Raw genomic sequence first — 27,604 nt, forward strand, 5'->3', positions numbered from 1 at the left:
ATATTTGACAATTTATTAGCATATATTTATGTACATATTTCAGATTTTTTTGCACATAAAAATCCTATCCCTATACATAACGCTTTGATAAAACACTTTCCTTACGAAACTAATAAAGAAATTCTTTCAATATTCAACAATATCTGGGAAACATCCACATACCCCGAGGCTTGGAGAGAATCGATAGTCATCACTATACTCAAACCGGAAAAAAATAAGCTACAACACAACAGCTACCGGCTAATATTGCTTACCAGCTGTTTGTCAAAACTCCTGGAGAAAATAGTTAACAGACGACTGATATTGAAAAATTGAACCTCTTGTCACCTATACAATGTGGTTTTAGGAAAAGCAGATCGACTACAGACCAGCTTGTGACAATGGAAGCCGAAATTCTTAACACTTTTATAGATCAATCAGAAGCAGAAGGTATATTTTTTGATATTGAAAAAAATAACAGCACTTCATTTATCCATAGAAAGTGAATACTCAAACATACTCATTTGTACAGATTCAATGTCTGCACTCCAGAATCTATCAAACTTCAGTCGAAGCGGACCTATGATAGACAAAATTCACAACTGTATAGTTACATACATTTTATATTTAGCATTATACATGCTAAAACATCTTAAAAAAAGTGTATACATTCTCTGGACTTCAGCGCACTCAGAAATACCTGGAAATGAGGCAGTGGATAAAGCAGCTAAAGAGGCTGCTACAATGAACGTTCCACCACTCCAAATTTACGAGCCGAAAGACATAAAGGCATTTTTAAGGAACAGAATCCAAAAAAGTTGGGATTCAATGTGGGCTGAGGTACCATTCACCAATAAACTAAGAAATGTTTAAAAAAAACACACAAAAGTGCCATAAGGGGGAACAGAAGAGAAGAAGTGGTTCTTGCAAGAGTGAGAATAGGACATTTAAATAGACACACCTCCACTTAATCATAAAAGAGGAACAACCAAACCTGCCAGTCTCCATTATCAATAAAACATATAATTGAATAATGCTCATCATTTCGTCAAGCCTTCAAAAATAATAAAATTCCTCATACAAGAAAATTGGCCCTTAAAGACTCAGCAGAATCCATAGGCAAAATAACAATTTGTAACACAAATAAAAAAATTTGTAGATAAATAAAGTAAAAAGGGTGTAATAACCTAGATGTTGTTCGCCCTGAATAAAAATCTAATCTAATCTAGAAAGTAAGTAAAGAAAAAAATTTAAATAAAATTATTAATGAGAAATAATAATATTTAATACAATTATCAGAAAAAAATCACCCATAAAGGAGTAGACTGATTAAAAGAACTACATATGGACTCGGAACAGTAAGGCTTGGCAGTGTTAAACTGCCAACCCTAGCAGTTTAACCCGTTAAACTAGCAACCCGATGTATTTGGGCAGCCTGGATGAATAAAGTATTTCTTTCTCTCTGTTGAAGAGAATAAAATTCATCTTTGAAGTGATCCCCATTAACAAATAAATCAAAAAATTACTTATTTTTGATAAAAATAAAATAAATAAATAGATCCTTGTTTTTCCCCTGCTATCTTCATTTATAAAAACAATATTTAAATAAAAAATAAAATAAATCTCACTCACTCTATAATCTTCTCTTGAAGTGATGATGTGAAACTGTATCCCTGAGCAATATTCAGAAGATCTACAAGAAATGTAACATCACTTATCTTCTTTATGGCAGAAGTGTAGATGACATCTGCTAAATTTCCTTCAATCACTGGATCAGCTGATGAATCATTTTTATCCCCCTTTTCTAAAATGATTAAAATAGCAATTACAATTAAATAACCTGTAAGGAAATAGACAAAAGTACTTCTTTAAATTGTATAATAAAGGGCATAAAACCTTTTGCTTGTGACAATTTCTGGTTAGCATATGCCAGCTCAAGTTTAAATCCTTCTGTAAAGAGTAATTTGGAATCTTTGTGAATGTGAAGACCCTGGTGTATGAACTTTCGTGCACGTTCAATTGAATGACATTCATTGAATTCCCAACTGGCAGCTATTTTAAAAAGAGCTGGTTTATCACCATGTAATTCTAGCATTTGATCGAGCAAACGGCTAACACATGTATACAGTTTCTAAAACATAAATGTACAAACAAAATCTGAAAAAACAATTTTTTTTATTTTTTTCATTTTATTTAATTTTTGTAGCTGCTTATAAATTAAAATAATTACAACAGTACTTAATTAATTAAAATAGTAAGGAAACAGTCCTTAATTAGTTTCCATAGTGAGAGGATGCAAAATAATAACAATATCATTAGTAATATGACGAGGAGCTACTACATTAGCAACCAAAAAATAGAAAAATTTTTTATTTTGGGGACAATTAATGATATAGTAATAATTTTTATTTAACATGGTAAAGGTTTTATAAGTAGTATGTCTGAAACATCAATCATTTAAAGATTTGTGGTAATGTAGACAGATATACTAAAATAATACACAACACTATATCAAAATAAGAGAAATAACAGTAATCAATATCAACAAATGAATGCATTATAGAAAAAAATAACAGCAATCAATATCAACAAATGAATGAATGGGTTTAAACATTCTGTATAGGTTTGCTTATAAAATGCTTGGACTTCGGTATCTTGGAAGAGATGGCCAACATTGAAGCAACATACCTCATGGATGACACTTATCAGGGCAATGAACATGACGTTTGTATGACAATATGAGACGTCCCATGGTGATACCACCTGGATCAGACTTGTGCCCACCATGGGATATATACAATTTCTGTATTGTCGTGGAGAGGCAAAAGCATAATTGTGTTCCAGAACTTGATGCTATAGATGCGGTGATCTTCAAGAATAGTGTCCCGCATATTGAGGAGCATCTACTCAAAATCTTAAACAATTTTTTGTATACAGGATACTTTCCAAAAAAAGTATTAAATTTGAAATTTTTCAACAAGGGATATAGAAGGTACAAGAATATGTCTAAGAGAGATAGTAACCTAGCTTGGCATTAAATTAGGTGTAGGCCTAAATGTGACACCTTACTAGGAATATCTGGCTGGTAGGGTGGCCCAAGTAATGAATGAAATAAGTTGTGCAGGGAGTGTATTTGGGGCCTGAAATATCTGGCTGGTAGGGTGGCCCAAGTAATGAATGAAATAAGTTGTGCAGGGAGTGCATTTGGGGCCTGAAATATCTGGCCAATATATATGATGCACATTGTTTAGTTGTATTTGTCTGTTTTTACGCAGTTATACATAACATCTCACTACTGGAAATGCCCTTATTGCCCAAACCGCAGGGTAGGGTGGAGAATAAATAAAAAAAGTGAGTACATCTGTGTTTTTTATCATTAATTTGAGTAAAAATTCTAAGTCTATCATATTTAACCATTGTTTTAAATGCTAATTCTGAAACTTGTTTTGAAAGAAGAAAATGACTGTTTGAAGGGGTAATTTTTATCTTCCTAATTAATGATACAGAACAAGATGAGCCAGGATCAAAAGTCTATACCAATCAACAACAGAAAATTTCTCCTAAAGCCAATGCCAGTAAGTTTTTCGACAATCCTTTTCAGACAAAATATGTAGTCTTGGATCTGTTGATAAGAAGCTTGTTCCAATTCAATTACAGTGAAGTCTCACTTATACAAAACATTCAGTTATGCGAAGAATTTCTCAATCCCCTGTAAAAACCCCTTAATTATGTGTATGTAATTATCCATTTATACGAAACATTCAGTTATACGAAGGAAAGTTTGGACCCGCTTTATGTACATATTAGTAAATTTTATTCAGTTCTACGAATTTTTATTTCTTACGTGACAAGACAAAGGATGAAAAATACCATGAAAAAGGAAACAGTAAACAACTTTCCACGAATAACATCTGGTCCCATTGATTCTTTATGTTTACATTCTACTCTCTACTTTCGATTCAAAATAAAAATTGTCTGTCCCTCGTTAACGCCTGAAGTGAATGTGCATGAAAAACCGAATTTTACCATCATCAGCAAAAAAAAAAATCTCTTTCTGTGGAAGACAAAATTAAAATTTTAAAAGAAGTTGATGACAATCCGAATGTAACAAAAACTGAAATCGCGAAAAGATTAGAACTTCTAGGTGTCGAATCAGTAGCTTGGAATGCTGTTCAGCCTACTACTATCGAAAAGTGCTCCAGTAATGCAGATATCGCTCTAGAAGATTTGGGACATGAAGAATCGGTGGTTTCTAAGAGGTAGAAGTTTTCAAAAACCCTCCGGAGTGGTCGAATGTTCTTCTGACAGTCTCTTCCGACATTATATTCGAAAATTTCATAGAGTACGACAACAATCTGGCAGTCTGGCACCTCATAGCGACGAAGCCATAATCGAAGAAATTGTTCCAGCTCCAACCGAAGGAAGCTCGGACAATTCCAATTCAGATGACGAAGATCCTTTGCCTCTTCCATCTTTGGCAGAAGCTCTTGAAGCATTTGAAGGTGTAAAACGTTTTATATATGCAAAAGAAATTAGCGAGAAGGAATCTAACACCTTAACAGAATGCAAAAGAATGATATATTCAGCCAAAAGCAACATGAAACAAACAAACAACGCAATTTTTTTGTCAAAAATTAAATAATTCGGATTAAAGATAAATTAAATTTTTATACAATAAATAATTTTTTTTTCACTTTACTTTGTTTTTCTTTCAACTGCATACAACATACGTATATGAACCTACTAAGTACGAGAAAAAAATTCTCAAAAATATACATACATAATATGTATTGCGTATTCACTTACACGAAATATTCACTTATACGAAGAATTTTTGGTACCCCCTCATACTCGTATAACTGAGACTTCACTGTAATTTTCCAAATTTTTGTTCAAAAGAGCTAGAAGAGCTAGTGCCTTATTTATATACAACAGATTTGCCTGTAGTTATCATTGCAGGTTTCCCAACTATTTTCTAATAAAGAAGTCATCTAGTAATACCAAATACTAGAATAAAAATCTAAGAGATCTATACAATAAAATTGAATCCATTTAATTAAAAGAAGTTGTTATAAATTACTTAGATAATAAAACTATATAGGTTTAGCTCTAGTTCCTCTATAATGCCTCAAAAAGCATTTATAGATGGTCAAGTCCAAGTTTTACTGTTATTGTGTTTAAAGCTTCTTGAGTTATTCTTAAAGATTACTCACCACTTGCTTACAATATTTGAGATATGATAACCATATTTTACAGTCACTAGGAAATCTTCGTATAGCAATATTGTAGAGCCTATTAATACGATTTGTTATACTGTATACCAAGTTGTTTTTCTTTTGGAGTAATCCTTTGTCCTGGAATTTTAAATAAGATTGTTAATGCTGTGAATTAATCATACCTATATTAATAATCAAATTTTAAACTAATTATATTACCTGCATCTTCTGCTTAATCACCAGCATTAATTCTACTTCAAACTTGATATATCTAAGTATGTCATCCTTCGACTTGGTAACTCTCTGCAGTTTATATTCATGTAATTTTCTCTTTTTTATTACATTTCTAGAATTTGAAGACTCAATTATTAGCAAATAGTTAATAATAAATTATTATAAATAATAATTTTATAGTTAATAATAAATTACTCATGTAAATACTATATAATTCAATTGTTTTATTTAATAGAAGGGATATAATAACAATATTACATTTGTATCAAATAATGCCAAATGTTACCATGATCTCGTCCTTGATTTTTGTCATTTGACAAAAGAGTCTTGGTACCAGTAACTTGAATTTACTTGTTGCCTAGTGTTTTAAACCAATTAAACATATAATAAGAGATACAATGTAATAGGTAACAACACTGATCATTATTTCAAATATAAACAAATTCTATCTCTAAAGTTAAGAAAAACTGGACTAAATCTTTTTATAAAAAGTATTTACAACTAAACAATACCTTTTTTCATTTTTATTAAATATCCCCAATTTATCCATCATCTCTAACTCAGGTATCATATCTTCAATCTGCAATTCTACTTGTTCAGCCATGATTGAGATTTTATTTAAACACCAAAATATCAAATAATTAGAACAAATCTATAACTCAATTACACACAGCATTAAGCCAGCATGTAAACTGTTTGAAACCATGAAGGAACAGTAAGAGCTAAAAACTGATTCCAAAGAGAACACATGGCCCAACGCAGTCTCAATGCAATGTTTCAGTATGGAAAGTTATTTACAAACGGAAACTACTACTGGCGTTGATGACCGGTAGGTTTTACGCTTTAATTTGTGAATAAACAAACAAACTACTGGCAATCAAACCCCGTATATTAATATTTGAGCTATTCATTGTAAATTCCTTGATTGTAACATGTAATAAATATATAAGACATTGTAGTATATATAAATGTATCATTTTAATTAATAAAGATTCCAATAGAATCTACTGATCCTCTTAAAGCTAACATCTTAATAGCTCAGAGATTAGACTAGACCAAGATTGTTAGGAGGGAATCTTGCTTCACGAGTGTGAGTAGCCTAACAGTACCAGATCAACACACAACAGAAAATTTGCAGAGGAACATCACTAGCGAGACGTAAGATGATGCACGTCCACAACGAACTACAATAGGTCATCACATGAAGACGTATTAAATTCCTTGACAACCTTCCCGCTTCCTTTAACCCTCTATTCAGCTCACTCGCCCCATACCTCCTTCCTGCGAGGTGGGAGGGCTGGAAAGGCCTCAGAAACCCTATCAACATTACTCATCCTTAAGTACTTTCTTCTCACCCCTTTCGACTTTCGTTTTCTTTCTTATTATTATGTTTGTTATTTTTTTTTATTTGATTATCTATCTGTTCACAACTAATCATCTCGTGGAGACCTCTCACCTCCAAATATCATAGAGTTTCAACAAAACAAGCACCCTAACACTAAGATAAGTATTTCACTAAGACCATCTAAGTACCCTAAAAAGATAGTACTCAATTTGAATTGTGTTTCTCCCTCACATAATGCAATTAACTAATTCGTGTTTTGTTTTCTGTTTCAGAGGGATCGGAAAAAAAAATCTTATTTTTTAGATAGAGAGTAATAATTGTGGGTCGGTACACCCTAGTACCATGTTTGGAAATGTATATTAAATTTTAGTTCTTTGTCTTCCCCACCTTCCTCTACTTTTTATCCTTACGTAGGAAGTGGCAGCAGGTTGCCCTCCAAGCTAGTATCCCCTTCCGTATTTATAGAAATAGCGCTGGATAGAACGAAGTTATCTTCCTGCAAGACCAGACGGCAGGCTACTCTCCAGGCTTGCATTTCTCTTTCTTACCTACTTTATTATTATTATTAATTATTTCCACCTTCCCCTGCTTTACAAGCAATACAGGTGTGCAGCAGTAGTTCGATGTTACATATCCATCATCAAACTACTACTAATAAATCGATTTACAATTAACGATTCATTGTTTTCAGTCTTCTGCGCGTCTTCCGTCCGCAGGCATTCCAGGGGCTGGTCTTGTTTGACGAATATTGAAGTGGCTTGGTCCAATAATTGTTTTCCACGCGTATACAAATTTTTTGTAAGACGGGTAGTTTTCTTCGCTTACTAGCTGAGTGAAGTCGTTCTCTGTGAGGGCGTAGAGTCCGGTTTCCCTCAGCAATTTGGTCCGTAGTGGATCAGAGGCGATACAGTCTATGATAATGTGCTCAGCACTCTCCGGAACACCACAACTAGGGCATAGGGAGTCGATATCTATCCCGTGGCCACGAAGCTTGGCTCGAAATCCCCCATACCCCGTGAGAAATTGAGAGAGCCAGTAGTCTGGGAGGACCAACTTTGCTTCCATCCGTGACCGAACAGTGGGGAAATATATTTCCTTAAAGTAGCACCTTTTGGGCTCGTTATCCAACGCCGGTTCCATTCTTCGGTGGTTTCCTCCCGGATAATGGCTTTCCATTTACTTGGGCTCTCGTCAACCATCACCTGAAGATTTGCCGGCAGACCTGCCGAGCCCTTTTTCTTGAACATCATCATTTCTTTCTGCAGGAGAAGGTCGAGAGGTACTCCTCGCGCTAAAACTTGTATCGCTTCAGGTGAGACTCTCTGGTATGCCTTGGTGACTCTAAGCAAAGCCGTCCGTTGGATTGTCGCCAATTTTCTCTTCTGCCGTTGCAAGAGATTCCGGTTCCAGGCGGGGAGTCATACCTCAGAATGCCCACGACCACTCCTTTATATATGGTCATTGTCGTAGAGAATCTGAGGCCCTAGAAGGCGCCCCCCACACGACTTAGGCCGTTCAAGGATTGGGACACCCTATTTCCCAAGAAATCCAAGTGAGGAGTCAAGTTAAATCCTCTTCCAAATTTTACGCCAAGGTAGGTGACTATCTCACTTGGGCGTATCCTTGTTCCTCGAATTATTAAATTAATAGGGTGAGTCCTATCAGTTTTTCCTCTTAAGCGAATGGCCTGTGTCTTGCTAGAAGCCATTCGCAACTTTTTCCTCTCGCACCATTCTTCAACCTGGTTGGCACAATGTTCTGCTTGCTGTTTTAGGCCGGCTCTGCTATTATAGGACGCCACTGCAGCCATATCCTCCACGTAACCAGTGGCTGGGAACCGCTCTTCTAAGACTCCCAACAACTCCTCAAAAATCAGCTTCCATAGGGTTGGGCCAAGTACTGAGCCCTGAGAGCATCCCCTCTCTATGGAAGCTTCTACTTCATAAGAGCTACCTTTAATCTTCACAGGTCTGTCCTTGAGGTAGCTCCTAATCAAATCATATAAGTTGGTGGGGGCTTCATATTTCTGCAAGTACTGGAGCAAGAGAGGCCTTTCTTACCTACAGGAATAGGAATAAAATTGGAATCAGAACACGACCACCTCCACACCTTATTGGAAAACTTCTACTTACCCAATGTCTATTTTAATTTTCTATTTGTGAATCTCCAGAAGAGAATTTCATGAAACCAGAGTGTTCCTTCTCCAATACAGCCCTAAGCTCATCAAAACCAACAGCCACTCCTCACATTTCAAGGTAAAAGAGTAATTTTCAACAAAGTGTGTGGTTCTCATTGCAATCTTTCTTTTGAGATATTATTTTTTTTTTTTTGGAATGTCAGTTAATTTAACCAATAAAAGGTCATCTAAAGTGTACTATTGTTTTTAAATATCTAGGGTAAGCAAGACTATTATGGGTTAAATTCTCATTGCCAGTTAGTTAGCTGCCAATCTTGATGGAATGTATATTATCCAATTTCCGTGAAAGAAATTGCCAATACCATGATATACTATTCCTTTGTAAAAAAAAAATCTTCAAATTCAAATGTTGAGATACAATGCTAATAAAATGTTTACATTATTCCTAATTTAAAACAAATTTGATCCTTTTTTTTCTCTCAACTTTATTCTTTACAACTTTTCCAACGTTTCAACCCTTAGGTCATCCTCAAGGATACCTTCATATTGATGTAATTTCCTTTTTCAAATCTTAAAAATGCAGGCTAATTGCCTTTGTCCCATATAACCTTTTCTAAATATTTTTTTCCTAGATTTAAACCTTTTATAAAACACTTTTCTTCCTTTCTTTATTCGCAAAGCAAATTTGAAGAAAGGAAGACCTGAGGGTCAAAACGTTGTTAAAGTTGTAAAGAATAAAGTTGAGAAAAAAAAAAAAAGGATCAAATTTGTTTTAAATTAAGAATAAACTAAACCACTCTCAAACAAGAATAAATAAAATTAATCTAAAATGTTTACATTTCAGTTAGCTTTTGGTCAATCCACATTAACAATAACATTTAGCATGGGTTCTAAGCCTATCTAAAGGAAGCAAGACTTCAACTATTGAGGAAGTATTCTCCCCTTTTTGTATTTAAGCAAAAATAAAATTAAACCTATTGTCACCAAGGGCTGCTACACTATTCCCCCCCCCCCATCAATTGTTTTCTAGCATCTTTTAAAATTATGAAGTATATAATATATTCTATAAAGAAATTATAAATTTATTGAGTCTTATGAAAAATTGTTTAGTAATTATATTATTACAAAAAAATAATTAGTTGGAAAATACCATATATATATGTGTGTTTTTTTTATCAGGGTCTGTGTATAGGATTTTTATCCACTAAAACCACCACCCTACACCTGTTCATTCCTCTCCACAGGACCACCCTTAGGCATTACTTCATGGAGGGAAATGGCTGAGTATCGCCTCATTTTTCTCTTTCCATGAGTTTCTTGTTTATCTACCTGCTAATCGCATCTTCTGGCTCTCTCTTCTACTCTTGAGGACGACTGTGGTGAATCTCTTCACTGCGTTCCAACGCTGGTCTGAGCGCTCACCACGTTTTCTGGTGTGATGTGTCCTCCACACACTCTCTCCAATTCACTTCTTTCTGCTGCAAAGCGAATGCAAGTGAAAAATACATGCTCTGCTGGTTCCTCAGTCTGACATCCAAAGCATTCTGCGGTGTTTTCCAGTTAGAATCTTGAATCGGTATTGGTAGGCTCTATAGCATCGATGTCCAGTTAAAAATTTGGCTACGTGAAAATCCACCTGACCATGCTGGCTGCCATACCACAAGCCCACATCAGGTATTAACCTGCCAGTCCACCTTCCAGAATCTACAGCCTCTCAAGGCTGCTGCCACTGATCATGGTTATTTTTCGCTCTTCTCTGGAAACCTGTAAGCATCTTTCATAGCGCCAACTTCTTTCTTCAACAAGAAGACAAGAACAAGAAGCAGCCTGTGGAGCATTCTGGCTATCATGCACACCACCTCATAGGAAACAGTCCGAACAGCACTTACTAACCTTAAAGAAACTCAATGATAAAGGAAACCATCTGTCTTCTATATAATAGGGTAACCATAGCTTCTTTCCAAATTGGAGCTCCATATAAAATCATTGAGAAGACAACAGTAGCAAGAAGCCTTCTGCGACTCTACCTAAGACCTCCAATGTTTGGCATGAGGCGTGACAATAAGGATGGTACTTTAGCAGATTTGGCGCTGATGTATTCTATATTTGTGTGTGTATGTTTATTAATATTAGATATTAATATATTTACAGAGCTATAAAAGGATAAAGAAAAAAAATGAATACAAAAGGCAGAAAAAAAAAAAAAAAAGAGGGAGAATATATGAAGGAAAAATAATAAAAACAAGAAAGAAAAAAAAGAGAATATACAAAAGAAAAAATAATACTAATAATAAAAAACATGTATTTTAGATTAATTATTCTTTATCAATAAATATTATACGTTCAACAAACAATTGTTTTACAAGTGAAGGATGCTGTGTGTAGCCCAAAGTAGTTGGGTAAAACATCCTTTCCAATAAAGTATTGTTCTCTTTTCTAATAAAATAAACTGCAAACTTTATTGTATTTTGTGATACAATAACAATATTTGATTCACACAAAAATTATATATCAATTGTATGAAGTGTTCCTTCAACCTAATGCCATCATACAAATATACAAGAATTGGAGTTAAAAAAAAAAGTTTTCTTGGTTTTAACATCTCTTCAGTAGAAAACAGAATTCAATCTCAATTTCAAATCTGGTAAACCAAGAACTTAAGTAGACATAATTATGGCAACAATGGACTTAGAGCTCTATTGGTTGATTTATGGTTTGGTGAAGATCTGAAATAAAAATAAATAACTGTAAATCTTACCTCATCAAAAAGAGAAAGCCTTTATTTAAAAAAAATATAAATTATACAACATCCTAATAATTTCTGTTTTTTTAAAATTTAAAGAAATGATAACAAACTCCTAATAAGTATTCCATACAGAACTAAGGAGTGAGGTATGATAATCATAGAATACAAAATAGAGTAGAAGCAACAAACTGAGGAAAAGCTTGGTGCTAGTGCATTTTCATTCTAAGCAATCTTCCTTCGACACTCAACTCTCATTGACATTGACTTTATATATCGCATTAGCCAGTAGCATAAAAAAAGAAAATTACGAGAGTTTCTCCTGCCATTACACTTCATTAAGTTAATTTATATATTTATTTTAACAATAATTCTATGTTATTAAAATATTTTAATACCACTTACTAACTTTCAACCATGGATAATTTTAAAACATAACTTTAAAAATCTATAAATTTGATAACAAAAAAATTATTGTTTTCTCAATTAGAAAAAACAATTAAGAAAATATCTGTCTGGTGGGCACACTTCACACAATTTTCCTAACCACTTTTTCTCTGATTCCAATACAAAAATTGTTTGCACTACATTCACTAATATTGGGCTGATTATAATTTAGATTAACTTGTTTCATAATAACATTTTTTCAAACGAGTAAGATTTTCTGAGAGATGGATCATTTTAAAATTATTTGAATAGTGAACTAATGGAAAATTAGGTTTCCATGGGAACCTGCACAAATTGCTTTTGAAAACATGAGTAAAAAGTCAAATATGCTATATTTTTTCATATACTGGTCCTATTTATTTATTTTTTTTTTGGTTTTGAGGAGAATTAAAATATCTTTCAAGTGATTCTCCAGAATTTTCATAAAATGTTATGCTTTATGAGTTTGTGAGAGAAATAAGTTTTCAGCTATTGAACAAAGGGTATCCAATTGGTACAGACATTAGAGGTTAGAACCCTAAAAATAAAACCACAAAATTGGTCCTCCCATTATTTAAGATATAATCTTGGGACAAACAGACCAATAACTGAAAGTGGATTTTTTTAAAACTCTAAGCAGCTCTGAAACACATACATCCGTTATACTGCACATGAAAAATTGACCTGACTACAATACTTCCCTTAACTAGTAGTAGTAGGTTTGGAAAAAGTCTATTATAATGGTAGGAATGAGATGTAGATAGTTGACCGTAGATTAATGATTGAAGAAGTTTGTCGGGGGGGTGCGGTCAGCAAAGAACAACATAAATAAACAAAACCATATTTATTTATTTTATGCCGACATTTCGACCTGAGTTTCAGGTCTACCTTCTACGCCATAGCCCCTGATGAAGACCTCAAACTCAGGTCAAAATGTCGGCATAAAATAAATAAATATGGTTTTGTTTATTTATGTTCTTTGCTGACCGCAACCCCCGTCAAACTTCTCCAATGGTAGGAATGATTTGATGCACGCAAGTGGCCAACTAAAAAAAAAACTTTAGGCTAAACCATATTTTCAAATTGTATAATCAACCTTACACCGACAATAAGTATGTGCAGAAACATTGTATGCAGGCAGATCAGTAAGTATAATTCTATTCCACATTGCCTATAATGTTACCAAATGTTCTTCATCATTACCAAATGTAGATTTATCCAGGAATTGAAAAAAATGTTTGTCCTCAGAATCAAAAATCTCCTATCACATTTTAGATGGTAAGGAACAAATATGGTTCCGTGCCTGTGTATAATCAAATTCCTATGATAGCCAAAATGCATAATGCTGTTAATCCGATTTTAATGATTTTTTAAAGATTGTTCAGGTTTGTGCCTACATGGTCCCTCATCAATTTTATCCACTACTTTCGCTTACACCTACCCAAATGAATTGGCCTAAAGTTGGAAGAAACTCAAAATTTAAGAGAATTTTTGAAAATAATATTTTGCTTACATAGTACCATTTTATGTTTTTCTGCTAATAATCATTATTATTATTTTGTTTTTCCTCATTTTTTTAAAGTAACAAAAATTAAATAACAGTTTTGGTATCACTGCATTAAACTTATTTTATACTCAGAATAGTATTCTTTAATGAATATTGTAAACAGTATCCATCACCTGATTTACAATAAATAAAAAAGAAAGTTACATTGGTGTTCGCCACCAACAGACAAAGATAACCTGTAAATGTCCCCACATGTAGGAAAAAGTTGGGATCATGTGCTAGGACTTTGCCATAAATTAAGAAATAATGAAAATGATCAATATTAAATAGAACTTACTGAAAGAGTGCATTACCTGTCATTATTTATCATTTCAGCCTTGACTAGTTGAAATTCCGATATGAAAACATCTACCAAATTACTGTTCAAAGTTTTGACAGCTTGGTCATATATTTTAGGAACAAGATCAGGTTTTCCCCATTTTGATTCAAACCTCAGGTACCGCATCCAAATATCTACAAAATAATTTTAATGAATCAAAATTATAAAACTCCAAGTCATTGAAATTAAACTGTTAAAGGAAACTATACAAACCGGTGTTAGTTTTGCCATACTGATTTATAGCAGTGTCATAAACAAGTCTTAAATATTTCAAAGAATATTTTGGCTGTGCATCCTCCACCTTCAACATGGCGTGATGGACCTCAAGTGATAAGGGAGGCACCGTTGAAAGGATTTCATAAGCTTTTCTTGCAGCTCCTAGAAAAAAGTTAGATTTTACAATTTTGAAGAAATTCCTTCAATCTACTGCTCCTAGCTTAGCTAATTAATGGGTTGATCAATTTCATATTTCTGATTTTTAATTTCTGCAGGATACTAAACATTGTCACAGTTTAAACTATTATTTACAATAACTAATCATCATGCAATAAATGCCTTCTGATTAATAGAATTGAAAATTTCAGTTCTAATTTTATCATAAGCTGAACAGTTCCATAGGATCCTATAAAAATTAATTCTTTGAGCAACTTTTCATAAAAGTAATTCATTGCTTGTAAGCTCCTTTGCATGATGTATGCTCTCATTGAATACTAATTTGTAATGGTGTAAATAAAGCCTTTTGGTTACTATTGAACCAGGCCGATTTTATTTTTGTCCTAAGTTAGGCAGTAGTACAGAAAGTGCTAAACCTCATCCCTGAAATGAAATTGTTGCAATACCTCAATTCCAAAAACAATATTGGTTTTAATCCTCATAAATATATGAAAAATGTGTGAAGGGTTTGGAGAAAGAGAAAGATAAGGTAGGTGTAGACAAATAAATTATAGCAGCTGAATGATTTTAGAAATTAAGTTAAGGATCTCATCAATAAAAATATAGGATTGACTATTCAAACATCAGTCATCTCCCCTACTTTCAAGGTCATTCCGATGTAGTTACCTAACTATAATATTATAGTAAACAAAATTTAAGGGTTTCACAATTGGTTCAGAAAAATATTCACTAACTTGAGAGAAAGAAACAATTAGTGATGCAAATACAATCAATTAAACCAAACAAATCATACATTATTTTTTAAAATTAATTTTTCTTTTACGTTTCTATTCTATTATTATCTTTTCTAATTAACAATTGTTGAGTTTTCTTATTTTTATTGATATAAATTTTATCAATAACAACAATTTATTTACCAATTCCTTTAGACATGGCCAGCCATTCAACATATCGCGCCTTAAGAACTGCTCCAACGATGGGATTATTAACACCTTCATTCCATAGACTCTCAGCCTAGCATGAACATAAAATGATAGATTTATTGAAGTAAAATGTGGATTATTTATTATGAGTTTTTTTAATAAATGCTTAAAATATAAGAATTGTATTAATATAAAACATTGATATTCCCATGTCAAATTTTAATACACCCTACATACCTCCCTGAGAGCCACATGTAAAACACTAACTGATTTCTTCTTGAGATACTCACTGACCTTAATGTTCGTCATTTATATATTGTTTCATTTTAAAATTCCAAAATATTGGGGAACTAATAGAATAATTCAACTCATTGAGTTGTGTAAAACAAATCAGGCATCCATTATAGCATGTCAGACCTCCATATATGTAATGGAGACAAAATTTTGAGAAAAATAAATCTGGATTATCTCTCTAGGAAGTCTGGTGAGTCAATTCATATAAATTTTTTTGAGGTTAATGACTTCCATTTTTGAATGAATTATTCTTTACATTGTACAACGTTTCGGGACCACTGTCCCATATTCATGCACTTTAAAACCTCATGATTTCATATGGGAAATCATGTCAACCCATTTGTGCATCTTCACCTCTCTCTGGTAGTGATGGCTGTGCTAGAGAGAAGTGAAGATGCACAAATGGGTTGACATGATTTCTCATATGAAATCATGAGGTTTTAAAGTGCATGGTTATGGGACAGTGGTCCCGAAACGTTGTACAATGCCAAGAATAATTAATAAATAATTCATTCAAAAATGGAAGTCATTAACCTCAAAAAAATTTAAATGAAGAAAAAAATAAACAATTTGAGGACTCAGATAATATAAAGTTATAAGAACAACAGTGGTTTAAATACTTACTAAAAACAGTTCTCTAAATACTAATCAATTTTGGGAAAATTATTTCTTTAATATCAGTCTTAATTTGTTCCTGTTGAAATTAAAAATAACATCTTATTAAAAAATAAGGGAACATTACTTATAAGTATGTATAAATAAAAGATTGACCGTAAATAAAAATGAAGGAGATGGTAAGTGCTGTGGTCAAGAAGAAACAAAAATTAGTTCTTAACTGTTAATTTAATGCAAACCTTTTGACCCACTACGTAGGTCTTCATCAGGGCGCATGTCACAGGTTGATATGTAAACAAAGGACTTAATATCAATTGATTTTTTACATTTATTGATTTTAACTGATATTCTATCCTTTATTGACATCTCAACTCATTACATCAACTGTGATGAAGATCTGAATAGTGGGTTCAAACTTCAGCAATGAATAAACAGCTGAGAACTTATTTTTTGTTTCTTCTAGAGTGTAGCCCTCACCATCTCCTTCATATTCCATATAATTACTTTTGCAGAATTATTAGACTGTTACTGCCTACTGGTATTATATTTAAAACATAAAATCAACCTCTTTTATAGTAACTAAACCATGGTATAAATATAAAAAATTTAATTAAGTTTTTCTAATAACTGGGAAATTGGATCTTCATAACAAATACATTATCACAGAAAAAACACCCATTTGGACCAAGGAAAAAGAGTATTTTAGTTGGGAAATTGTAACAAACGGCAGCATTAAAATGAAATTTTACTGTATATACAAAAACTTGTTTATGATCTTAAAGACATATTTAAACATTTATAACAGAATTATAATTAATGATATACACTAATTAACCTTGGCAGTGTCAATGATTTGGTAACACCTGAGAACTAGCAGCCAGAGATTGGCCTGGTCTGGAATATCTGGATTCGAAGTGATCTCTTTAAAAACTGCCATGGCACCGTCTTTGTCATATTTGCTGAGGTGATAGCGTAACCTCCATGACCAGAGTTTATTGCTTGAAGGTAACTTCTCAGTTCCCCATTGCAGGACTTTGCAGGTGTCTACATTCTCAACTTTCCTGACCTAAATACATGAAAATACTATTAATAAGTATAATTATGTAAGGTTCTAATGTATTAGCCATAATGAAATTTAAAAAGTAAACAACACCACTGTATTAAAACTGTTTTTAAACCAGAAAAGCTATTGTGTAGGTTACCACAAACTCTTAGTATGGCTACTATGGAATAACCATATTTAATTTACACCACTGAAATAGTAAAGTACGCTCTCTAATATGGAATTGATAATTTGAAATCCTCTGAGTCCAAATAATCAAATATCATAAAATATGGAGTTTATGGTAATTGTTTACAATTAATAGGTGTAATTCATTTTCAACATAAATTAATAACTGTATTAAAATGAATTTTGTAAGTAAACTACATGTTTGAATCCACCTTGACATAATATTAATTATTTTTGTAATTTTGAGGGTCGATATATACATATGATTTTAGTTTTTAAATTAATGAAGGTCACAATTTAAAGGAATCCCAATACTAACTTTATTGGAGCAGTGGCCTTTGTATTGTGTATGTATGTTACTATAAACACATAAAACTTTAATTAAACTTAGGTGGCAAGTGATTTGGAGGTCATAATGTTAAATTTTAATGTCAAACCATCTATAATATTACTAAAGCATTTTCAATTATCTACAATCAAAGTCTGATAGTGAAGGAATTCTATAAATAGATTTGTTTTTGAGAGGAAGTTGTTGAGCAATTAACCCTCTCAGGTCACTTCTCTTTTATTTTGACATGACACTGTGCGGTCAAAACTGGCCCAAGTGTTTTTATTTAGGAATAATTCTAAATAAATAGTTTTCAAATAGCTAAATTTTCTAGAAATTCAAAAATCAATCTACCTATGCATAAAAATAAAGAAATACAATAAATTAATAACATTTAAATATTCTATCGGCAATTTATTGAAATTTTTCTAGCAAAAATCATCAAAATTCCAATTTTTGAGGATATGACTATTTATGTTACAGTTTTGAAGATGTACAATAATTTAGGGTCAACTATCAAAGTAGACTATCTGCCTAACAGTAAGCTAAAAAACCACAACCTTCCAAGTTAAACAGTAATACTTGAACTAGCCCCATTTTTTACAACTCTTCCTTCTGTTAAAATTAAACTGATTCACTTTTTTTTCCTATTCCATGTTTAATTTATTAATTTCAATAACAACATACTTGGTGATTCCAGGATTGTATGCAAGCAATAGATACATAAATAAAAAATGAACCAAATTTGTATTTAAAAAATTAGTAATAAAACAAAGTAATGACAGAAATTTTATTTTATCCTTCTTTTATTAAGTCATTGCATTTTTCATGAGTTTCAATATAATAGCATCATTCACTAACCAACCGGTTGCACTCAAAAACTTGAACTGGTTAAGTGAAAATGTTGCGAGTAAAAATGGGCAGACTCCTGCACACCCATGAAGTAGAATTCCCACAGAAGCTCAGATTTCAGTATTGTTTGGAACTTAGTTGTTGCTACTTGTCACCCATAAAATTTCCTGGTAACTAACTATATCTGAGTTACTATGAATATCGGAGAAGAGTTGGCTCCAAGCTTCAATTGCGGTTTTGCTATTTTTTATCAGCCCTTTCTGAACTGGCAAATAAGTCACGATATTTTTCAGAGCTCTTTTTTCCTTACTCCACACAATATTTCTATTCTTCTCTCACAAAACAGTGTTTGATTTTGTTTTCTTTCTTGAAGGCTCATTGTTGTTAGAAAGTTTTATTTGAGACATAATAGGTTGTTTCCACTAAATTAACAGTTCTAGGGTCATTATCGCCACTGAATTCACTTTCTGAATTATGCTGTGTTTCTCCTTCACCATCCATGTCGCTCTCATCATCACTGGTTCATCATCATTGATAGCATGTCTTTGGACATATAACTCCTCAGTTTCATCAGTGAAGTTTATACAGAATAATGTGATTGGTTTAATACAGACTTCATTCAAGTAAATAACACTGATTTTATTAAATTCAAATTTTTTTCAAGAGTCGGTATTTTGAAAATGTTTATGATCGAAAAAACAAAACAAAAAAAAAACAAGCAACATCATACGGATACTGGAAGATTAGAAGACATCATGAAGGATATATTTTTATTTCAAGTTTCTTAAACTTTATTTGAAATAGTAATTAATATATTCTTTTAAAAAACAAAACACATTTATGTATTTATATTATTTAATGTTTAATATTGGAGTAAGATAAATAATTAATTACACTTATTTTATTTTACACTTTGAATAATTCCTGGAATTTTCATAAAAATTAAATTTTTAAATTAGTAGTTTTGCATGTAGTTCTTATGTTAAGATTTATGAAAATAAAACTTTTTGTTCAATTGTTTTATTTTATTCATTATTCCTAATAAAAATTATAATTGCAAAGAGAGACAAAACAATATATAATATGATTAATTATGAGAGATAGTTGACCGTGGATGATAAATGAGGAGAAGATGGTTGGGGGTGCGGTCAATGAAACACAAATAAGTATGACTAACTTATTTTAATGTGCCGACGTTTCGGCTAGAGTAGAAGAAGGCTAGAAACTCTAGCCGAAACGTCGGCACATTAAAATAAGTTAGTCATACTTATTTGTGTTTCATTGACCGCACCCCCAACCATCTTCTCCTCATCAATATATAATATGTATTAGTATAAGTTGTTAATTAGTTGAAGAGTCCTTTCTAATACAATTGTTAAACAACAAAATTTAATATTTCAGTATTGTTATTCAGTATAGAAAAGTTCTTTCTGATCTGATCTCACTGCTGCTAATAATGAATCAGCCCTTAATCCCTAAGGAAGTAGGTTATACAACAAAACTGAAACTATATTAATTTGTTTTTTTTCCTAATCCTGGAAAGCTTAGAAAAAAAGTTAGAGCCTATTAAGAGAGAGCTCTTCAATTAATATTCATTAAATAGCCAACACAATTTGAAAACTTATTAATGTAAATTAACTTACCCACAGCAAATAGTGTTTTTCTGAAAGCATGTTTTCTTTGTGAGCAGCTTCGAACACATTATTTAAACAGTTTTTCTTAAAAGTAGGCAAAGTAGTAAGATCTTCATTTATTTCAAGAACATAATTAAGATAATGTGACCACATTTTTCTTGTAGGAACATTTTTCAGCCCATCCTCATATACAGATATGCATTTCCTTAAAAATTACTAACTGTTTAATTATAAGAAGTGCAAAATGTTTAAAACCAAAATATTAGGTCATACAATACAAGTATCATTTTTAGCTATTTCATATTTAAGGTTATTTGAATATTAACAATATTAATGTTTATGTTCACTAACCCTATTCTTTCCTTTAGTGTACCACTAAGCTCAAGTTCTCTTCTCGCAAGAGTATCCCAAGTAACCTCTTCTTTAGGATATTTACTTCTCATCATTCTAAAACATAAGTTGAACAAAATTTAAAAAAAGCTATAACAATGCTGGTTACAATTATAACATGAAAAGTTATTTTAATATGATAAGTAATCAGGAAATTCATACTTAAGTCCTACAAGTCTCTGTACTTAAACTTTAATAAACATTTTGCCAAATTCAGGACTGGAATTTACCAATAATTAATTTTTATGATAAAAGCAATAAGCAATTAATTTGTTAGTTTTGGCATTTCATATATAAATATATTGTAATGATATTTTATGTCTCTTGTCAAATAAAATTAATAAGTGTTAACTTTTACAATAAACAGAACAGAGATATTGGAAATATAAGAATTAAATATGTGAATATCATGAAAAATATTAGGAAAAGTTGTTTTGCATGTAAAAAGTTAAATTTTTTCATAAGTCATAATTAAGAATTAATTAAAATTTATAAATAATTCAATTAAAATATAGGATTATTGGATGATTTAAACAGCGTAGTAATGGATTTTGTTGATAAATAACATTTATAAAATTATTTGTATATGAAATGAATATTTTTGGTTTTGGGGTTATAAATTTAAATATTTGAACATTACATTATTTTTATTGAGAGACCGGAACAGTGTAGTCTGAAAGAATTTGGACATGTCCTGGAAGCTAGAATAGGACCAATCCTTTGTTTACTGTCAGAGGTAGATTTTGAGAAATAAGATATCGAGAACCATCAGTCATCAAAGAAGCATATATAATTGGTAAGTTTGCTCTATCTAGGATTTAATTATATTTGCAAAAGTAGCTATTCATTTAGTTAAGTGTCATTGTGTTCTGATTGTCTGGAAAACCCACCCCGAGTCATAAATGGTATATAATTTAAAATAAAATTCTCATATCTATTTAATATTGAATTAATTTTTTTAAACCTTATAATCATTAAAACTATATTTTAAATATGAGAATAATTATCAACTATTGAATTTCCTAATATTTATTTAAATAAATCAGGATATTACAATATATATATATATATATATATTAATGGTGTTATTAATTATGTTTTATGTGTTTACAAGGTTAAGGTAACATGAATTTAAATTGTGTACATCCAACCTTCGGTTAACAACCCAATTTCTATATTTTTCTATGGTGATTATATATTTTAGATTTTGTCTGAAATTGTTTTTTTCAAGATATATAATTTTACGTGTATTCAATTTGAATCTTTTGTCCTGCTTGCCTGAAATGAGCGGTGGGAGCAATTTGGTTTGCTTTACATTTTCATATAGATAGAACTGTAATTTATGTTAATACAACTTTCATTTTGACACTGTTCAGAGGTTTCAAAAAATGATTTCGCACAGTTCTTTTCACAGGGAATTTCATACACTATACTGGCACTTTTGCTTTTAGTGTTTATATAATTTTTGGATAAATTAGCTGTGTTTTTTTTATGTGATGGCATAATCATATTTCTTTTTGTAATTGTTGTTGCTATTCTTTTGGAAAGTGTTAGTACATATGTAGTGGTCTACTTTTACTGTTAGTTTCTCATGGTTTTGGTTGTGGCAGTCCAATAATCACTTATCCTCTATTTTTTTTCTAATGTGTTCCAATAGCCACAGACGATTTTAGAGAATCTTGTATTTAAACCTTGGGTAAACAAAAAAAAAAATCATGCTGATTCTTTTGTTAATAAAGCTGAGCAGGAAAACTAGTAACATTTAATTTTATAGAGAAGGTATTGGATTATTTATCAAGCTATAGAAGTTATTTATAAATAAAGTTAAGGCTATTCTTTCTAATACTATAACAATACCATGACTCAATGTTCCCAGAAACTCACTCTAATATCTTATCCTGAAGTGATGATGTAAAACTGTACTCTTGAGCAATATTTAGCATATCAACGAGAAATGAAACATCATTAATTTTCTTTACAGCAGAAGTGTAGATAACCTCTGGTAAATTACCTTCAATGATTGGATCAGCTGGTGAATTATTACCTTCCTTTTCTCCTTTTTCTAAAATCAAGCAAAATATTCTGATAAGTACCAAATAGGCTGTTGTTCAGAAAAATCCAATAACAAATTTTCAAGGAGGCATGAATTTCATGATAATTTTTAACTGCTCTCTTGAAAAATGAGTTATTGTTTTTTTCTTGAACTGCTTTTTTATTGGTAGGTAAAATATAAATTTATTATAATCAATAGAATAAAAGGATTTATTTAAATTTTATTTCAAGTTTGAAAAAACCTTTTGCTTGTTCCACTTTCTGGCATATATAAGTCAGCTCAAGCCTAAATGATTCAGCAAAGAGTAATTTAGAGTCTTTGTGAATAAGAAGACCTTTGCGAATAAAGTTGCGCGCACGTTCTATTGAATGACATTCGTCAAATTCCCAGTCAGCAGCTAATTTGAAAAGAAATGGCTTGTCATTGTGCAGCTCCAACATTTGATCCAGTAATCGGCTGACACAAGTATAAAATTTCTAAAACAACAAAAGTATAATAAGATCTCAAGAGAGGTCTGCCTTATGGCTTAAAACTTTTCTTTATGAATAGATTATTGACTATGATTATGTTGACTAACTATAACTAGGTAAATAAATATTCGTCACATATCATAAATATTTACTGTAATTATTTGTAATTAATTAAATTTATTTAAATTTTAATGTTCAAAGGATCAATTCATGTAAACACATCTATATTAAAAAAAAAAGATTTATCTCAGAGCATTAAGTTACTTCCTTCTCATCTGCCTTCTCTTTATCATATAAATTTTTGTTAGAAACCAGTAGTGTTAGAAGTATTAGATGACAATTTATTGTTATGGAATAATCAGGGTAATTTCTTAGTGATATTTAAAGTTGGTGAAATGACCAATGATACTAAGACACTGATTCTTAGTTATTAAAATAACCAATTTTTCTATTATACTATAATGGCCATTTTGAGGGCTAGAGCAACTACAAATAAATATATAGTGATTATACATTAAATAAAAAAGTATGATAGTGAATTACTAACCATACTCTTACAAAATTTTATATAACATAACCAAATTTTGCAGTCATTTGGGAATCGTTGTATAGCAATATTATATAGCCTGTTAATGCGGTTTGCGATCCGATACTCCAAATTACTTTTCTTCTGGAGTAATCCTTTTTCCTGAAATTCCAAAATAAACTTAACAAACAATACACAATTTAAATATAGAATTGACATAAGTTAAAAAATCATTTTACTTGTCATTTTTGCTTTACTTTCATTAATAAATCAACTTCGTAATTGATATAACCTAGAACCTCTTCCTTTGATTTGGGAAATTTTTGAATTCTGTATTCAAATAATTTTCTTCTTCTTACTAAACATCTGAAATTTAAAACCATAACTTTGTCATTGAATAGTTATTCTCTGGTATTCAAAGAATACCATAAATATATTAGTTATTGAATAAAAATCCCATTTAATTTAGATGTTTGGAGAATCTAAAAAAAGTAATGGTTTCACATTAGACTAAAAAAACTGGTCAACCTACTAACGCATTTCAGATGAAAAAAATAATACAAATTTCAAGAAAAATCAACCTGCTACAGTGAACATTTTAAGATTAAAGTAAAATTTAATTTGAATTTGGATCGTTAGAATTTTCTTTTTTCAACCTTCAGTACAAATATTGCATGTACATTTTTCCCTGATGTCAATAATTATAAATATGAAAATCCTGAAATGGTCTGAATGATGTTTTGATTTTACCAACAAACACTGCAGTATAAGTAATTTCAAGCGTAAATATATTTCAAACTTTAGAAGTATTTTCCTAAGTAAGATGAAAATTTTGCTTCGGAAGATTAATTTTTATTTTCCAAAACAAGTCTGGTAAAGCCGTTATCTACTACATACATTAAAGAAAATTGGCAAGTGCAATGGCTTATGTACATGTAGTATATATGTGTGCGCATATATTTATATATAATGAGAAGTCAACAAAATCTCACTAAAAATGATTTAATCTACCAACTTTGATAAAAACAGCTACACAATATCTAATATTTTTGGTGATTATAGCTATTAAAATATAATTTTTTTTCAATGAGTATAAAATTTCAGATTGAAATTTAAAAGTTTTCAGATTTTTTCATTCAATTCATTAAAAACTTACTTTAAATCAATGACCTTTTTAGGTTGTATGGCCATTTTCAAATTGTTATCCTATAAAAAAGCAATCTATATAATATGACTGACTATAATTTTTTTTATGATTATCTGCCTTATATCAACCACTTTTTTTTTTTTTTATGACCTTCCTGGTCATTTCTCACATAAGGAGGATGAGGGGAGGTTCTAATCTACAGGGTATCACAAGGCAAAGTTGGCACTTCAACTCACTTGGCTACAAACAGCCCTAAACCAAAGGGGCTAGCTATAGCTGTCTATACTCATTCACTCGCGTTGATCATTGTATCACAAAAATGACAATACTGCTGAAGTTAAAATTATTAATGGTGGTTTCCCTTATGCTGGAGAAGTCCAATAAAACTGGGTTTCAAAATCTTTACAATCTAGATGGTTTAAAACAAATTATTTCTAAAATCTAAGAAAAAAATTGTCTTTGGAATGACTTAAAAACTATTCATCTCATGGAAGATTATAGCTACTCATTTCAAAAATAATTTAATTATCCCTTAATAAAAAGAGAATAGATACTAGTCAATCACTAATTTACTGATCACTGTAACTAAAAAACAACTGTGTCTATAAAGTTGATATTAATGGAAGATCCTTATGCTGGGTACATGCAATAATCCCAAGTTCCAATTCAGACTCTAAGTAATTTGAGAATTATTTTTCAAAAATCTAAAAAAAAATTTTCTTTTAACTCAAACTCTACACCTCCTAGAAGATTATAGCCACTTAGTTAACAAATAATGCAATCCTTTTAAAAAAACTAACATCTAAATCTGAACAGTACTAGCAAAGATAAATAAAACCCTGCAATCACTTTCATAATTCGCTCTTTATGACTCTTACATACAATGTTTTGTGTACTGAAGTCATCATCAAGATTATATAATAAATCAGGTCATGATATGTAATAATTATGAATTAAGAATGGAATACTGTAATTTGGATTGTTGGTGTAATATAAATAAATGTGAGTCCATTTTTAGTAAACCTGAAGGTAGCATGAGTAGCCAAAACATTGTAGAGTAATAATGAGAGAATGGTGAAAATGATTGCAGCGTAGTAGTATAATTAAAAACTTCTCATTAAGGAAAAGAAAACAATTTAAATATTTTATCGACATAACATAAAAAAAATGAATATTCTCTTTCATTAACAACTACATCTCAAAAACAATACCAATGGAGCTAAAATTGTTAAGGGTACTGAATAGCCCTTTCCCCATGTCCATTATTGTTAAATGGATAGAGAATTTATGATTGAGCCTTTAAAAAATTTGGGGACCATAAATAAATAAAAAAGCTAAGATCAAATAAATAAATATTGTGTTCAGAGGGAGAGAGAGAAGAGAAGAAGAGGGTGATTAAATCAGTCCCTTGAATGGGGCTCCCCACCAGTATATGATATTTGAATATCTTTTTTCATAAACTTAGTATTAAAAAAAACCCAATATGTTTTTATTTGTCTGAAAGGTTATAAAATTAAATTTATTTCACAGTTTCTCAACTAAAGAAGAATTTTCCTTTTTACATTATGAAGGTGGTCAGGGTTGCAATCAATAGAGAAACGGTATATAAATAATTTCAAATTTTGTTTCTCTATCAGAAACTAAATATCAGTTTAGCCAGAAGTTCTGTCTATAACTCCCTGATGAAGACCTGAAAATCAAGTCGTAATGTCAGCACAAATAAATTATTTTAGGTCTATTTGTGTTTTTCTGCTGACCGCACCCTCCAGACCATCTTCTCCTCTTTATAATTTAATTATTCAATCATCTTATTTTACTTACACATTTAATTATCTATTATGTTTTATTTCCCAATTTTTTATATATATTTACTAACTAGAAACGTTGGCACTAATAAATAAGTTTTTACTTATTTGTGTTCTTCACTAACCGAAAACCCTATCATCTTCTCCTTATATTTATTATCCACAGTCAGTTATCAACTCATCAATATAGTATTCAATATTGAAAATCATTTTAATCAAATGATTATGAAGAGAAATAAAGTCATATAAGGAAGAAATTAAGTTCCATTAATTAAAATAAAAATAATGGATATCTTGTTGGGTAAAATTTTCTGTTTATTCTGCAAATAACGATAGTAGTGAGAGAACAAAATGTAAATAGAATGTATTTCACGTTTTATGAAAGCTGAATAGTATTTTATAGTACAATTATGATTTCAATACCTAAATAACAACCTAAGGTATTCAATATAGGTTGAATATCTTGAATCATAATGGATTTTTAAGAATAAAAATTTGGTAATTATTTAAATTAAAAGCATGTATTTGAATTCTGGCATGCATAAACAAAAAATGTAATTGCTACCAAACAGAAATGGAAACTAAACACCTTCTTTCATTTTTTTGAAATATTCCTAGTTTATTCATAATATCCAACTCCGAATTCATATCTTCGACGTTTAATTCTGCTTGCTCAGACATCCTGAACTCAATGCTTATATTAACAATTCGCCAATAATTACTGGACAGTAGGGATGCGACATCAACATCGATGTTTTGAAAACATCGATGTTTTTAACATAGATTTTTTGAAGCCGATGTTTTTTTAACATCGATGTTTTACGATGAGGTGTAGATAGTTGACCGTAGATTAATGCTTGGAGAAGTTTGGGGGGGGGGGTGCGGTCAGCAAAGAACAACATAAATAAACAAAACCATATTTATTTATTTTATGCCGACGTTTCGACCTGAGTTTCAGGTCTTCATCAGGGGTTGTG

General features: G+C 31.1%; 2 protein-coding genes across 4 annotated transcripts in view; both read right to left on the reverse strand.

Annotated features, from left to right (window-relative positions):
* Positions 1–6,141, reverse strand: part of LOC136795288 (U3 small nucleolar RNA-associated protein 6 homolog) — a 16,225-nt gene extending 10,084 nt beyond the window's left edge. Inside the window, exons 1-5 of the mRNA XM_067045365.1 lie at positions 5,942–6,141; positions 5,415–5,541; positions 5,193–5,333; positions 1,876–2,110; positions 1,612–1,783 (exon numbers count right to left, since the gene is read on the reverse strand). Of these exons, the coding sequence (XP_066901466.1) occupies positions 1,612–1,783; positions 1,876–2,110; positions 5,193–5,333; positions 5,415–5,541; positions 5,942–6,033 (767 nt within the window). The 5' untranslated portion in view covers positions 6,034–6,141. The remainder of the gene's footprint in view (positions 1–1,611; positions 1,784–1,875; positions 2,111–5,192; positions 5,334–5,414; positions 5,542–5,941) is intronic.
* A 5,052-nt stretch (positions 6,142–11,193) lies between these two features.
* LOC106686248 (U3 small nucleolar RNA-associated protein 6 homolog) lies at positions 11,194–27,363 on the reverse strand. Of its 3 annotated transcripts, none has more exons than XM_067045366.1 (12): positions 27,215–27,363; positions 23,915–24,041; positions 23,697–23,837; positions 22,921–23,155; positions 22,511–22,688; positions 20,588–20,683; positions 20,246–20,441; positions 17,027–17,257; positions 15,277–15,373; positions 14,180–14,344; positions 13,941–14,100; positions 11,194–11,637 (listed from the first exon to the last, which is right to left on the reverse strand). In XM_067045366.1, the coding sequence occupies exons 3-12, from the start codon at positions 23,697–23,699 to the stop codon at positions 11,583–11,585; spliced, it is 1,416 nt and encodes a 471-aa protein (XP_066901467.1). In that variant the 5' UTR covers positions 23,700–23,837; positions 23,915–24,041; positions 27,215–27,363; the 3' UTR covers positions 11,194–11,582. The 3 variants fall into 3 exon arrangements, with proteins under 3 accessions (XP_066901467.1, XP_024215874.1, XP_024215875.1); XM_024360106.2 differs by having other exon boundaries at positions 27,193–27,363; XM_024360107.2 differs by lacking the exon at positions 27,215–27,363 and adding an exon at positions 26,753–27,152.
* Between the last annotated feature and the right edge of the window lie 241 nt (positions 27,364–27,604).

The sequence above is a fragment of the Halyomorpha halys genome, unplaced genomic scaffold, assembly GCF_000696795.3.
Source record: "Halyomorpha halys isolate HHAL.00 unplaced genomic scaffold, Hhal_1.1 Scaffold801.1, whole genome shotgun sequence".
Lineage (NCBI taxonomy): Eukaryota > Metazoa > Arthropoda > Insecta > Hemiptera > Pentatomidae > Halyomorpha > Halyomorpha halys.

Excerpts from the sequence above, each read along its gene's own strand:
- LOC106686248 (XM_067045366.1), bottom strand. Across the intron at positions 20,684-22,510 it reads CTTCAGGATAAGATATTAGA|AATGATGAGAAGTAAATATC; the intron begins GTGAGTTTCTGG and ends CTTATGTTTTAG. Across the intron at positions 17,258-20,245 it reads AAAAACACTATTTGCTGTGG|GTCAGGAAAGTTGAGAATGT; the intron begins GTAAGTTAATTT and ends TCATGTATTTAG.